Here is a 15,932-nt window from a genome sequence, read left to right as displayed (position 1 = left end):
CTCTAAATGATCTGGGAATGTTCTGGAACTCAATGGACCGATATTTTCCTTCGTTTAGAAACATTCTGCTGTGTAATAATAGGCGGAACTCGGCTGGCGTTCTCCATCTCTGAGCGCTCCAGCGGCCGTGAGACGTGATTGGCTGCTGCGCTGGTTTCATGTTCTGGACTGTTCTCAGGAAGAGTCTTGAAGCGCATTTCAGCCGCACACTTCTGCCTTCTGCTGCAGATATCGCGAGCGTCTCGAGCTGCAGCACCACAGGTGATTGACAGACACACAGCGTTTCTGGTGAGCATTATGATGACTATTGTTATTATGCATTTTAAGTTAAAGAGTTTAGATTTTCTTTAAAATGTTATTTTTAAATATTTTCCTGAATTCGATCTGCATTCTGAACCAGCGATCATATGGAATGTTCTAGAACGTTAATAATGCATGCAATTTGAGCGTTTTCGAAATGTTGTGCGAGTGCTTGATTGGGGTTTATGGAATGTTCTAGCAGCAGATGATTCCATAAGACACTCCCAGTTTTTCCAATTCAGGAATGCATACGGAGATCACAAATGTTGCATAATAGTCTGGTGCAAACGATAGGAATCTGAACCATAACTTTCCCTCAGAGACAGTCAATTATCTTAAAGGGATAGTTCACTCAAAACGAATATTTTGTTGTTTTACTCAAAAGGACGTGAAAGTGACAGATTGGGGCTGTCATTCTTTCTGACATCTTTTATTTTCCACAGAAAAAAGTCAAATGAGGACTTTTTTTTTGTCATGATTTTGATTTATAAACACAATCACTACAGAAACCTAAGGAATGATAAAGCTGTTGTGATGTGCTTTCCCCAGCTCTGTTTGAAGTAGCATCTTTTAACACAATGACAGCTGATCCACTCTGTGGTAGGCCAAGGATCATCTGATGTCTAGTGTGCCAGTAAAGCTTTTGTGTAAACACCAATATAATGTAAACAAAGAATTGAGCTATGAATAGGATATCAAACAAACATACATCCCTTATTTGGGAGTCTTGGGTTGAATGCTTAAAGTATTTCATAATGAATATTAACCACTGCCATGTGTGTCTGCTGCCAGCAGAAACCATGTCAAAGGGACCAGCAGTTGGCATTGATCTGGGGACCACCTACTCTTGCGTGGGGGTCTTTCAGCATGGCAAAGTTGAGATAATTGCCAATGACCAGGGTAACAGGACCACACCAAGTTATGTAGCATTCACAGACACAGAGAGGCTGATTGGAGATGCTGCCAAAAATCAAGTAGCAATGAACCCCACCAATACAGTCTTTGGTAAGAGGATTTATGCATGATATAATTTTGAGATTTTTAAAAATGTATCTGTATCAACCAATACTGGATATTTGTGCATGCTCATTTCCCGTAGCTTTACATTTATATTACGCTCACTCAATCAGTTAATATTAAACACACAAATCATTTAATAATACTGTTAAGTGTAATCTTTAGCAAATCTCCAAGTGAAAATCAGGTTTTCATATTGTTCATAAATGATCTGATGTCGAACTGTAGCTAAACAGTAGTTTTTAGTCTTAATTTAAGCAAAATAGTATGAATTTTGGCCATATACAAACATTTATTGGCTTATTTATGAATTGTTAAATAGCACATGTTCTGAGTTTGTTGGCATTTTTGTTTCTCTAGATGCAAAAAGGCTCATTGGACGGAGGTTTGATGACTCTGTTGTGCAGTCAGACATGAAGCATTGGCCGTTCACTGTTATAAATGACAGCTCACGCCCCAAAGTTCAAGTTGAATACAAAGGGGAGACCAAGAACTTTTACCCAGAGGAGATTTCTTCCATGGTGCTTATAAAGATGAAGGAAATTGCTGAGGCATACCTTGGAAAGGTAGGTTTCTGTCAAACACAATGCCTGTATTTGCTATAATGGTGCTGAGAAATCATTGTTGCCTTGTTGCTGTATGTCTAAAGATGTTGACATGTCTAACCTGTCAACATTGACACGCGGCAGTTTATTAGAGCATGAAAGAGGCCTGTTTGAAAAACACATCTTAAACATTTGTAAGGAACAAGTGCTTTCTGATTAAGAGGATGACTTCTGTAAAAAGAATCAACTGTTGCACTTCGTGAATCTGTGTTCACAGACTATCACGAATGCTGTTATTACGGTACCTGCTTACTTCAATGACTCTCAGCGCCAGGCCACAAAGGATGCTGGGACTATCTCTGGCCTCAATGTTCTACGAATTATCAATGAGCCGACTGCTGCTGCCATTGCATATGGTCTGGACAAGAAAGTAAGAGTGCTACTTTTACTTTACAACAATATTAAAGCAGTAATTGTTGAATACAACTGATTTATTTGTCTGGTACCAGGTTGGCTCTGAGAGAAACGTCCTGATCTTCGATCTTGGTGGTGGCACTTTTGATGTGTCCATTCTTACAATTGAGGATGGCATCTTTGAGGTCAAGTCTACAGCTGGAGACACTCACCTTGGCGGAGAAGACTTTGACAGTCGCATGGTCAACCATTTCATCTCGGAGTTCAAGCGCAAGTACAAAAAGGACATTAGTGACAACAAGAGGGCCGTCCGTCGGCTGCGCACAGCGTGCGAGCGGGCAAAACGCACTTTGTCCTCCAGCACTCAGGCCAGCATCGAAATCGACTCTCTTTATGAGGGAATTGATTTCTACACTTCAATCACCAGGGCTCGTTTTGAAGAGCTCAACGCCGATCTCTTCCGTGGCACGTTGGATCCGGTCGAGAAATCCCTCCGTGATGCTAAACTGGACAAGTCTCAGGTTCACGATATTGTCCTTGTTGGAGGATCCACCCGTATCCCAAAGATCCAAAAGCTTCTACAGGACTTCTTCAATGGGAAGGAACTGAACAAGAGCATCAATCCGGATGAGGCTGTCGCATATGGAGCAGGTAATGAAAATTGAGATTATTTTGAATAAATGTCCTATTAGAGACTTATTTCCTTTTTTATAGCTGTCCAGGCAGCCATTTTGTCTGGAGACAAGTCTGAGAATGTCCAAGACCTGTTGCTCCTGGACGTTACTCCTCTGTCCTTGGGAATTGAGACTGCTGGTGGCGTTATGACCATCCTGATCAAACGTAACACTACCATCCCAACCAAACAAACACAGACCTTTACCACGTACTCCGACAACCAGCCTGGTGTCCTCATTCAGGTGAGAAGATGTTTCTTTTAGTTTTTTTGTTTGTCCACGGTTTCTGGCAAAGTTTCACGTTTAAGGCATTCCTCTACTGTAGGTGTATGAGGGTGAAAGAGCAATGACTAAGGACAATAACTTGCTGGGAAAGTTTGAGCTGACGGGCATCCCTCCTGCTCCACGTGGCGTCCCCCAGATTGAAGTAACCTTTGACATTGATGCCAATGGCATAATGAATGTCTCCGCTGTAGACAAGAGCACCGGCAAGGAGAACAAGATCACCATCACCAATGACAAAGGTAACATAACTCTTGATCTCCTGAGTGTCTTTTATCATTGGAAACTGAAGTCCTAATCAATGGTCCTAACTTTTCTAGGACGTCTAAGCAAGGAGGACATTGAGCGCATGGTCCAGGAAGCTGAGAAGTACAAGGCTGAGGATGATGTCCAAAGAGATAAGGTTGCTGCCAAGAACGGCCTTGAGTCCTACTCCTTCAACATGAAGTCCACAGTTGAAGATGAGAAACTCAAGGGCAAGATTAGTGATGAGGACAAGCAGAAGATCCTTGACAAGTGCAATGAAGTCATAAGCTGGCTGGACAAAAACCAGGTATGGTTCTCAGCTTTTGTGTTTGAGATGTCCAGTCATCTTTGTGCATCCATAGTACTCAATTCCTCTTGTCATTTCTGTACAGACAGCTGAGAAGGACGAGTTTGAGCATCAGCAGAAGGAACTAGAGAAGGTGTGCAACCCTATCATCACCAAGCTGTACCAGAGCGCTGGTGGGATGCCAGAAGGAATGCCTGGAGCCTTTCCAGGAGCTGGAGGTGCCCCTGGTGGAAGTGGATCCTCTGGACCAACCATTGAAGAAGTTGATTAAATTATTCTGAGAAAGTTTCTCACTGTTTGGAGCACCTACTGTGTAGTTTTGGAGCACTTTAATAAGTATGCTTTCTCTTTTGCATGTTCGTCAAAGATTTATTTTTGATCAGTTGTGAGTTGAGGTATAACTCATGAGTAAGTACTTGTACTTAAATGTTACCAGTTTGCTTTGTAGCTGTTTTGAGCGGCATGTTTTTGTTCTCATGTTAAACATATGTTAAAAATGCTGCATATGCATCACATTCTGGTGCGTCGAACACTGACAATAAAGTATTTGCTGTTCACAAAGTGAATGCTGTGTGGTTTTGGTTCTTCCTTAAATAAAAAGTCTAAAATAAAGTCGACCTTTTAAACTGATTAAATTCTCCCTACTGTTCAAAAGTTTGAGGTCAGTAAGATTTTGATTTAAAAGAAATTAATACTTTTGTTCAGCGAGATGTTTTAAATTGATCAAAAGTGACAGTAAAACATTTATATAGTTACAAAAGATTTATTGCAAATAAATGCTGGTCGTTTCTACTTTCTATTTATCAAAGAATCCTGAAATAAATGTATCATAGTTCCCTAACATTGAAAATATTAAGGAATGTTTATTGCATATTAGAAGGATTTCTGAAAGATCACACGACACTGAAGATATGATAATGGCTGCTGAAAATTCAACTTTGACGTAATAAATAAATAAACACTTTTAAATTGTAATAATACTACACAACATTATTAATACAGCCTTAGTGAGCATAAGAAGCTTATTTAAAATTAAAATCATACTGATCCCAAACTTTTGTATATTCTGGAAACTGCTTAAATGCAGATGAAATTCTACAAGAACTTAAATCTAAATTTCACCATAAAAGCAAGTTTTTCTAAATGTTGTTTTCTTCTAAACATATATAGTCTTATATTTTGGTACCAACCTGGGCTGCGTTTCCCAAAAGCATCGTAAGCCAAAGTACATCGCAGACCCATTGCCACCAATGGAGCTACGATCAACTTTCGATGCTTTTGGGAAACGCAGCCCAGATCTGAACATCATATTAGTTTGTATAGGAAATACACATAGAAAATAAACAAATTTGTACTGAAATAGTACTGTATAAGTAATTTATTAGTTTGTGTTATGTGATTTTAAAATAAACAATAAATGATAGGTCTAAAATGAAGGGATGGTTCACATTCAGACTGAATGGATCAAATAGTAGATCTAAGATGAGAAGCATCAGCGTGACATGGGACCTCTCGGTTCATACATCCGGTAAGCACACATATAGAAGATCCCTGCAAGAGAAAGACAAGGAATGTTAATAACTACTACATTAGCAACAACTTTACTAATCTTGTCATGACCATGTTGTCAGGATGTAACATTTAAAGGGACAGTTCACCCATTTAGAACACCTGTTCATCTTCGGAACAAATGAAGATATTTTTGATGAAATCCGAGAGATTTCTGACCCTGCATAGACAGCAATGCAACTGACACATTCAAAGCCCAGAACGGTAGTAAGGACATCGTTAAAATGGTCCATGTGGCACCAGTGGTTCAACCTTAATTTTATGAAGCTACGAGAATACTTTTTGTGTGCAAAGAAAACAAAAATAGTGACTTTATTCAACAATTTCTTCTCTTCACTGTCAGTCTTCATGAAGAAGAGAAGAAATTGTTGAATGAAGTTTTTTTTTTTTTTTTGTGTACAAGAATATTCTGAATATTCTGGTGCACTTTTATATGCATTTTACTCTGTAGTAACTAACTGCATACTCTGTTGATAAAACTTAACTTTGTGTAGGCCTATATTCATGACAGAATATAAACATAAAGTGTACCTGAAAAGAAAGTGAGCACCACAGAAACCCAACCCATTATGTACGACCACGAGAACCGCCAGTTCCCATATCGTTTTCCAAAGTAGTTGACTGTCATCCCAGTGTAGACAGCCATAGCCAGCAGCACAAAGAAGCCTAGAATGTAAAACGCAAATAAACAATGACTTCACATATAGTCAATTTAGATATATAGGAATAATTCAACTTCTTAATGTTATTTTTAGTATTGGATGCATTGACATTCTTACATGAAATGAAATAGAGAATTCCCGCAGCAAAGGTTTTGTCAAAAGCGTTAAAGGAGGAGTAATTGATGAAAGCCATGACACCGATGATGATGCCAAAGAAACAAGCTAAGATGGACAGGATCATGAAGGCCCGGGTGGCATCCCAATATGCTGTTCAAATGGAACCAGAGATTAGTTGATTTTTGTACAATTTTCTAATGTATATATTTTGTGTCCATGATGTCTCACCGATGCTGTCTGTGTGTGTCATGCATTTTCCAGGTACGCAGTAGCGCCACAGGCCCTGATGCATGTAACTGCCGGACTGGCGGTACTGCATCCAGTAATCAGTGGCAGTAGAGATCACCAGGAGTATATTTCCCACTCCTGCACAAAACAATCCACCTCCCATAAAGCTGTACATCTTGCACCTACAGACACACTGACAAAATACTCAAATTAATTCAAAATATTTTTCTAAACATATGTAAACATACTTTAATTACAGATTAATTAAAAAACTGTAGCAAGCATGAATGTATTAAATTATTATTAAATATGATTATAGCATTATCTTTATATTTTTTATATTTTCAGTTTTCATTTTAATTTTAGTTAGTGCTAATTTTAGTGCTTTTATCATTTTTATTAATTATAATTAAAATTTTTTTTAATTTATTTATTTACTTTTTAAAGTTTCTCATCTAGCATTTACATTTTCTTTCAGCTTTATTTTAATTAATGGAAACAACTTTTAATTTCAGTGAACAACAACAGTGTTTATCATCAGTTTACCATAATAAAAGGCAGAGCTTAAGTTAAATTAAAATGAAGTTAAATTTCAATCAAATTCAAAATAAATCTGTGCAACTGTTTAAAAAAAAATTCTGAACAAGCTAAAATCAAAATTCTTTTGGTTCTTTTTTAATCATACTAGCTAAATCATTTCTAATGAATGGTTTTTAATGTCTTTTTTGAATGATCTTGTATAATTAAAGATAAATGAGTTTGTGAACATTATTTTCACACAAATGTACAGCATCTAAACCTTATCACATCAGCTGTGACTAGGCAAATGTGATTGATGGCCTAAAATCACCTTTTGTAAAGTGTGAAGGGATTTAAAAACTCAATTCACAACAACAAATCAACATACAATACGAAAAATAAAAATAAAATAACCTACCTCTTTTTCCCCCCAATTTTTTTTATCAGACTGAATAGTGTGAAGCTCAATTATGCCAAGGCAGGCAGATTTCCATGAGCTATTGGCAGTTATTTTTTGTGAGGGCACAGGAGCTGGGTGGAGAGCGGAGACCAACAATAGAGCTGTCAGCCAATCAGAGAGGCCACATGAGTGCTTAAGAGAATCTGCTGAAAATACAAAACTTTTTAGCACTAGTTTCACTAATACTGATGACAAAGTACTTTCAATTGACAATATAGAAGCATCATAGAAAAGTTAACAGCAAAATGACAAGCAGTTTTTCAGGAAAATGTACAAACATTTCTAATTCTTGTTTTTCATTATAATATTTGTCGTGTTTTTTTCCCCGTTCTGTTAATTCAAGGAGACATTTCAATCATTTATATACTTTTAATTTATTTTACAGCAAGAATATATGAAATATATGATTTTAAATATACAAAATGACATAAAACATCCAAAAATGTACTTTTTTCCACTAAGCACTACACAGTTATTATTTATCCATTCACTTTACAACATTTCTCCTGCTGGGCCTTTATTTTAAAAGCTTCATTTTAGTGGAGTATTAAACCACGAAAGGTTAAGGATCTCCCCTGAAAGCTCCATGTCTACTTAGACATTAGATGCCACCTAGAGCCTTCACATTAAAGTAATGCACTAGACTGAAAATAGAAAGTAATGAACAGATAAAAATAGAGCTAATCTGCCCACAGGAACTAATAAAACATCAATCCTCTTCAGGACATTGAACATAATAGCAGCTGGAACTTTGTAAATGTGCCATTTACCCTCGAATGATTAAGATATTTTCCAGGAGAGTTGGTGAAGGTTTGGTTATGTTTATCTTTGTATTTATTAAAGGATTAGAGAGCTGTATAATGAAAGTGGTGCTGTTACAGCCAAAAGCAGCTTTTGGGGTTAAAAGGTTTCTAGTTGATTTTACAACCAGCAGAGGGAGACTTTTTACCATTAATAGGATTAAGAGAGAAAGCAACACTTGACACTCTTTCTATGTGCATCCATGGCCAAGTGTCAGAGGGAATATGAGGATATCTGATCTGTCTTGATATGTGGGGTTCCTGCTCTGGTAATTGATAGTAGTGCTTGTAGTTCTCTAAATACTCACCCATCTTACTGCTACTCTTCATAGTGTCTCTGCAAGGGATACTTCTGTGTTTTCCGTCTTCAAGCGTTTCTGTCCTGCAATATTTACATATCAAAAATGTTTTGGCTCAGTCTGGTATGCAGAAGTTATGGCGCAAGTTCCACTGAGGCCTGCACCATATTCAACATACTAATTTAATTACAAAATAAATGTAACTCTAATCCGTTACAGTTACTTATGAAAATATTAATGATTACAAAGGGGATGCATCTGAATATTTTTTGTAAAAAGCTAGGATATGTTGACTAATATTCATCTGTTGCTTTGCCTTGATGTGCACAATGCCTCCTGCCATTTAAAGGCCATTTAGTAAAGCGATGCTATCCTGATGCTGTTGATTGGCTCTCTTGGTTGAGTTTTCAGTGCACCACTTCTGCCAATTACATCAATCCACACTGCCACTGAAAGCTTTAGGCTACAACCTGTCTGAGAGTTGATTAACTGATTAAGAGTTAACATTTGCTTGAAATGTATTAAAGTAATCAAACATGTAATCAAATTTAATCATTTATATTACTTTAATAAAGTAACTGAAATAGTAACCTTCCCAACACTGCATAGTGCTTATACTAAATTAACGAGTTCGTTTGCCCATATAATCATTAGGAAATAGAGTAAACTTATTTGGCTTCCACTAATGAGTGGCTCAATGAAGCAGCTTCAACTCGAGCTCTGATAAAACCCCCAGGGACATGATATGAGGTGATTACAAAGGGCAAGGTACCTAAGAAGAAGGTGGAGATTGGGGAGGTGGAGGGATGCTAGAGCAGCTGAGACCGGAGAGAGGTAAGCAGCTGCTTATATACTCTGCCTGTTGATTGAAAGATTAGATGGGCTCGCTCCTCCTCTGAGAGTAGTAAAGGCCTCAGACTTATAGGATGCTGCAGGGATGACATGTTTTTGTTGGCCAAAACCTGGAAACTAATTAACATTTAAGCACTTCCAGTTCCACTGTCCCAAAGTCAGTGGGTTTTTGGTTAAATGCATGCAGCAAGGTCTGTGGTTATCACAATGAACTAAACGTTTAAGAATCTTTATGATCAATTACCATTTCCAGGTTTTGGCCTGCTTTTGTTGGTCACAGAGCTTATTTTCTGCAGAAATCCAAAAGCCAGTGGGAAATTCCTGTTGGGTTATTTTGTAAAGGGAAGCTGGGTGATGCTAACTTGGAGTGGAACTACAAAAAAACATCATCACTGAATGTTACGCTTAGAAAATATATTTGTTATGGTGGATTTAAAATTCTAGTATAGGCCTCCATCCAAAGAACACATAGAAACATGAAACAGCAATGAATGACCTCTATTTGAAGGGCATTCGCTCAAAACCTATTTTGGCATTCCACTGTTTCATTTTTTTTCTCCTATGTAAATATGCACGTGCACATGAGTACCTCGAAGTATACAGCGGGTAAAATAAGTATTGAACACATCACCATTTTTCTCAGTAAATATATTTCTAATGGTGCTGTTGACTTGAAATTTTCACCAGATGTCGGTAACAACCCAAGTAATCCATACATGCAAAGAAAATAAAACAAGTTCAGAAATTAAGTTCTGTGTAATAAAATTAAATGACACAGAGAAAAAGTATTGAACACATGAAGAAAGGGAGGTGCAAAAAGGCATGGAAATCCAAGACACCAGCTGAAATCTATGAGTTATTAGAAAGCAATTTTTGCCCCTAGTCAGTGGAAATTCATATTAGCTGGTTCAGTCCCCAACACCTACAGTACCAGGATGATGAAGATGATCAAATGTGGGCATTTCAGCAAGACAATGATCCCAAACACAGCCAAGGAAACTCTCAATTGGTTTCAGAGAAAGAAAATAAAGCTGCTAGAATGGCTTGAATCCAATAGAAAATAAGAACTAAAGATCAGTTCATAGAAGAGGCCCACACAACCTTCAAGATTTGAAGACTGTGTGGAAGAATGGACCAAAATCACACCTGAGCAATGCATGTGACTAGTTTCTCCTACAGGAGGCGTCTTGAAGCTGTCATTACCAACAAAGGCTTTTGTACAAAGTATTAAATACATTTCAGTAGTTCAATACTTTTTCCCTGTGTCATTCCATTTTATTACACATAACTTCCATTTCTGAACTTATTTGTTTTGTTTTATTTGCATATATGGATTACTTGGGTTGTTACCGACATCTGGTGAAAATTTCATGTCAACAGAACCTTTAGAAATATATTTACTGAGAAAAATGGTGACGTGTTCAATACTTATTTTACCCGCTGTTCTTGCTTTTCTGCATTTTGCTCTGTTTCACGAACAATTAGCATTACGTAATTTTCGTCCCACAAAAGCAGAGTATATGTAACTGGTGTAATGTTAAAAATTAACACTGTGTCCAAGTAAAATCAAGATAAACTTTTAAATATGTGTCTGCAGACATTGCATGTCCTGCAATGTTTTTTAATGCAACAATGCATTTTATGTAAATGAGACAGTTATTATATTTGAACAAATGAATAAATAAATAATTCCCTATACACACACACACACACACACATATATATATATATATATATTAATATAATAATTAATGAGTCAGGGTAAGTCCTTTTTTGCACTGTCTGGCTTGAAATGGACAGGATGGTTATTATTAGGCCTCTTTAAATACTCTGTTTATTACTTACGTTGTCTCCATTTTTTTTTGTATATTAAGATCCTATGCAATGTTATGGTACTTTATACATTGTTTTTTCCCTGTTTTATTTTGTTCTTTGTTTAATAAAATCATACTTGTTTGTTAGGGAAGGAAAACTAAATTTGATCTACCTCATCAAAAAAAGTACATGCTTTGTTAAAAAGATTATTATTATTTTTTTTTTGTCTATGACTAGTTATAATAAGCAAATAAAAAAACTTCACAAACCGAACAATTGCAGCTTGAAAGAAATGGCAGAAAAAAGGGCTTTTTAATTAATGATTTGTGGACACAGAAACTAGATTCATGGGGTCCAAGAGAGAAAACTGAGCTTGTATAATTGAAGAGTTTGTGATGCAGTATTAACTCACTCCTCAATTATACAAGCTTCATTTTCTCTGTTCCCAGGGGTGAAATTGTACAAGGCAGATGCCCTCAGCATAGCAAGTAATGCATCATGACGTCATCCTCTGCGTCATAGGCGCTGAGTTTGGAATGATGCAACAATGGCTAAATGATCACAGTCTCTGTAATCCTCCTGTGTCTGTCTGAATGGCTTCTGAGGTGCTAAAAGCTCATTTTGGGACACACGCTTCATTTCAGAGCGCTGAGGGAACCGTGGCAAACAACGCAGTGTGCCGGATTCATTAGGCTAAACATCACTGTGGATCTGTGCTGCTGGCTAGCTAATTGGCTAATTAGATTTGTGCTCGTCTAAATCCATTTTACAACTGAAACAATGGCTTCAAGCAATTGAGTTTCCAATCTTCTCCCAGTGCTTTTTCAAGAGTGCAAAAATGAGCTCAAACACTGCATATGCAAGTAGTGAAATAAAGGCCTCGATTTTAGAAGACTTCTGAAATATACCTGTTGAAAAATGACTTAAACCAGTCTGAATTGTTTTTTTTTGGTCTCTCAAGAAGTGATATTTGCTGATTTTATAGTGATTTGGGCCATGCTAAACCTGTCAAAAACATTTTAGCCAGCTTTAACCAGGTAAAACAGGCTTGGGCTGGTTTGCTGTTTTTCTCAAACTCTCTATTTTGACTATTCATGATAACATACTTTGAGGTCTGGAGTGTGAGACTTGTTGCTGTGTCCTGACCATCTGGTTTGAACTCAGTCAACTCTGATCTTGACCAGTCACACCCACACCATTTTTAGTGTGCAAAAACACTGATCCACCACTAGGTGAAGACAGATTCTCATGGTTCCTTGTTTTTAATCACTCATCCACATTGTTAGGTGTTGTAAACAATATTTACTGTGAAAAGCACTATATCTGAATTAACTAAAACACTTCTCTTTAGGTTTAACAGTACATTAACAGATCATATTTTAAAGATAATATTAATATTTTATGATAATATAATATTTTTGTTTTAGTACAATGATAATATAAATTAAATTATTATAAATAAATATTTAAAAACATTTAAATATATTATACATTATACATACAACAAAGAATATGCCTTTATATATTTTATAAATGCTACTGAATATCATGCTTATTGTAATTCTTTTAAACAATATTAATGAGTCTGTATATGCATACAAATATTAAAATGGTGTTGGATTTATGTACAGATTTTACTTGTCTATCAATACTGACTAGCAAATTCAGAGCCAGAATTGTAAAATTATTAAATATTACTTCTGCCAGTGATTGGAACTGTATTTTCAGATTTGAATGAAAATCAAAAGTAACAGTCATTTGCATCTCATATTGTGATGCAAGTTCATTACACATTCTAGAGCACATTTTCCCATACTTACAAATGTGTGAAATAATGCATTCTGTCAGTCATTTCTCCTCATTAGACAATGATCCAGCACAGGCCTTGCTGTAGCTCAGTTAATCCACATTAATTGAAATAGAAAAGCACTCACAGTTAGAGCCAACCAGCCCCTCTCCGGTTCAGTTTGTCATTGTGGAATGAAAATTACAATATAAAACCCTAATCCACTGCACTCATAAACAGTGTGGACGAAGAACACAAATCAAGTACAGTACAGAGGCCCTCATGAAATATCAGGCCAGTATTAGACCCATACTCGTTTTAAATAATACATGAGTAAATGCTTACTTTTTATGTACTTAAGTATTAAAGGTAAAATTACAGATCGCTGGATCATTGCTTATTGTTTTATTTTGCAATTTTCTTAATTCTCCATCCTAATGCTCAAATGACCTATAGGGAAAGAGGGGTCTATGTCCAAAATAGGATAAAGCTTAAAGTTAAACCTCAGTCTAACAATACTGAATTATGAATTATTAGCCTATGAATCTTTCATACATCCTGAAAATTGCTAACACGCTCAACAAATGATAATATGGCACTGGAGACTCTAACAGTACAACAAAAAGCTGCCTCCATGGACCATGACGATATAGTATGATATAATCATTTTAAAAAAAAAGTAAATTAAAATTGCTAAAATCTATTTAGAAAAATTAAACAACAACAACTTCGATTAAGTCTCCTCCACAAACTCTCAAACGTGGGATCCGGTTGCTATACAATCCGAACAAAATGCTTGTGCTACCAAAAACTCAACCTGCAAAGTTGCTTGTAAAAATCCATAGACTCCCTTCATCAATTCTGAGTGCTGCATTAATGGAGCTTTACTCCCCACCAATCAATGCAGAGGTTTTACACATCTGCCTTCCCAAAGAACCACTGGGATATGCTTTGAGAAATCATCAGACATCTCTCTTAACACACGTGACACCATATGAAATGAGTGTGGGGACAAGACTGACCCATATTTAACTGAAATACCCAGCATTACCCACACGTATCCCAGCAACGGCCCATTCACACTAGCATACATTTTCAAATGTTCCTTTCTCGTTTAAACCCAGAGGGGCCCACAGGGTTTTAAATACACCACATGTGAGTTAATTAAGCCTGTGCCTGTTTGCTGCCTACTGTGTGATTTCAAATGTGACTAGACTGCACGAGGTGAGTGGGGTCATATTCAGAGCCAATGCAGAGGTCAGAAAGTGTTTGTTAACATTTCAAAATCATCTCCTGAGAAGAAGGTCTCAGGTGAGACACACTCACATTCACCTCACCTCTTGCCGACTTGAACCACCCTACTTTAACTAGGCCATAGTTAATGTGCTCAAAACAGACTGGTGTATTCATTAAACGTGTCATATTTTTATGTCTGCGCTTGTTTCTAAGCGACAGAAAATGCACATTTCTGCTTTGGACAGCTGTGTTGATGCTCGTGCACTGATGCTGATTAGACGCAAATATGTTTTGTCCTTAAAGGTACCTTTTGGCAACTGCAACACCAAAATAACAGTCTTTCAGGGTTTAAATTATTTCTGCGGCAGTTAAGCCATTTCAGGGAGTAAATTCAATTTATGAAAAGAGGAATTCAATCAGTGGCTTGTAGAATTTGCATCTAAATAAAAGATGTAGGCGTTTGTAAATAGTAATTTCAGATGGTCAGGTGAGGCTCTCTGCACCGGGCTATCAATATTAGTCCATTTAGATTTAATGAGAGATAAATAAAGATAATTAAGCATAATCATACGACCAAGAGTGCTGTTGTTTATCCAGTTCAATATAAAAGAAACAACTTACCTTTTAGACACAATATTGAGTTACTTTGTAATTTTTTGTCTCTGAGGAAAACCTGCGTTGTTTTGTTCCAGAATGAATCACTTATGATTCAATGACTAGTTCATAAAAATTTGTTACTTTCAGTATTGGATGCAATTTTACCATTGAATGACTCTTGTGAAAATGGTCACGCTTTGTTTATGAATAAATCAGTGCTTTTGAACAAACCGGTTGAAAGAAAGATTCATGACTCGCTTGTCGCCACCTACTGGCGTATGGTTAACTTGAAATACGCCCATTGCATGATTACCTAGGCCTACTTGGATCCCTCATGCTTTTCTCTCACAAAATTCTGCCATGCAAACGTGATTTGTGATGCATTTTTAATACACACTCATGTCATGAACGGATGCATTTTCATGAATTCCATACCCAAGTGCACAGTTATTGACAAAATAATACAGGAAGAAATCCATATCAGTAACAGTACTGTAAAACAAGTCTTAGAACATGAGTTTTATTGTGTTTTGTATGCAATCCGAACATGTAAAACTGCATATGATTGATGCATTAGTGGAAAACAGTCTGACATGGCATAAATCATTCTCCAGGAGAAATGAAAAACCTTTCAGTGAGCACAGGATAGTAAGGAGACAGTCAAAGTGTGGATTTACAACAAGAAACATTTGGTATTCTATAGGCTTACTAATGTATGATTGGATGGTTTGTTCACATAGACTCTGCCTGATAATATCTGCTATATTTTTCACAAAAATGTTGAAACACCTTTTTATTACATGTAGACATTGAGGCGTACATGTATGCGCCAGATACATTCAAACATCATGTTCATCTAAAATTTTCTGACATATTTTTAAACATTTGATTTTCTTTTTAAACTAATAAATACAATAAATAATAATAATAAATAATAAAATCGCACACCTTCCGGCATGCCTTTTTCCTCACACAAAAACATTGTAAAAATATATACATACAGAGGTAGGACAACAATGGATCATTTAAAAAACGTTTCTAAAAAAATACAGAGACAAAAATGACGAACAAAAAAAGGTGAAGGACCAGAGCGTGGAGGCATATACACTGCATGGCGTATGTTGCATGTAGAGTGGTGAACAACAGGGCAACTTCCTCTCTTCATATCATGTTCTGAAAATAAGCAAGCCCAAAATTACATAAAATC

General features: G+C 36.6%; 3 protein-coding genes across 5 annotated transcripts in view; 1 reads left to right on the top strand and 2 right to left on the bottom strand.

Annotated features, from left to right (window-relative positions):
- The first annotated feature begins 112 nt into the window (after positions 1-112).
- On the top strand, positions 113-4,346 carry hspa8b (heat shock protein family A (Hsp70) member 8b). Its single transcript, XM_058799178.1, is given in 10 exon segments — positions 113-261; positions 1,096-1,305; positions 1,678-1,883; positions 2,140-2,292; positions 2,372-2,927; positions 2,991-3,193; positions 3,276-3,474; positions 3,553-3,785; positions 3,871-3,959; positions 3,961-4,346. Coding segments are annotated over 10 exon segments (2,058 nt in total). The 5' UTR covers positions 113-158; the 3' UTR covers positions 4,067-4,346.
- An 829-nt stretch (positions 4,347-5,175) lies between these two features.
- Positions 5,176-14,942, bottom strand: lim2.3 (lens intrinsic membrane protein 2.3). The gene is made up of 7 exons (XM_058745061.1): positions 14,750-14,942; positions 8,449-8,522; positions 7,299-7,486; positions 6,362-6,554; positions 6,134-6,283; positions 5,886-6,020; positions 5,176-5,336 (listed from the first exon to the last, which is right to left on the bottom strand). Exons 2-7 carry the CDS (start codon positions 8,468-8,470, stop codon positions 5,278-5,280), a joined length of 747 nt encoding a protein of 248 aa, XP_058601044.1. The 5' UTR covers positions 8,471-8,522; positions 14,750-14,942; the 3' UTR covers positions 5,176-5,277.
- Positions 14,943-15,229: 287 nt separating this feature from the next.
- Positions 15,230-15,932, bottom strand: part of zgc:77784 (uncharacterized protein LOC402947 homolog) — a 67,969-nt gene continuing 67,266 nt past the window's right edge. For all 3 annotated transcript variants that reach the window (XM_058744422.1, XM_058744423.1, XM_058744424.1), the window contains exon 27: positions 15,230-15,898. In XM_058744422.1, the coding sequence (XP_058600405.1) occupies positions 15,887-15,898 (12 nt within the window). In that variant the 3' untranslated portion in view covers positions 15,230-15,886. The remainder of the gene's footprint in view (positions 15,899-15,932) is intronic.

This window comes from Onychostoma macrolepis, chromosome 15 (assembly GCF_012432095.1).
Source record: "Onychostoma macrolepis isolate SWU-2019 chromosome 15, ASM1243209v1, whole genome shotgun sequence".
NCBI classification, from domain to species: Eukaryota; Metazoa; Chordata; class Actinopteri; order Cypriniformes; family Cyprinidae; genus Onychostoma; species Onychostoma macrolepis.
The sequence above is the reverse complement of the archived record's forward strand: the minus strand, read 5'-3'. Positions and strand labels throughout refer to the sequence as shown.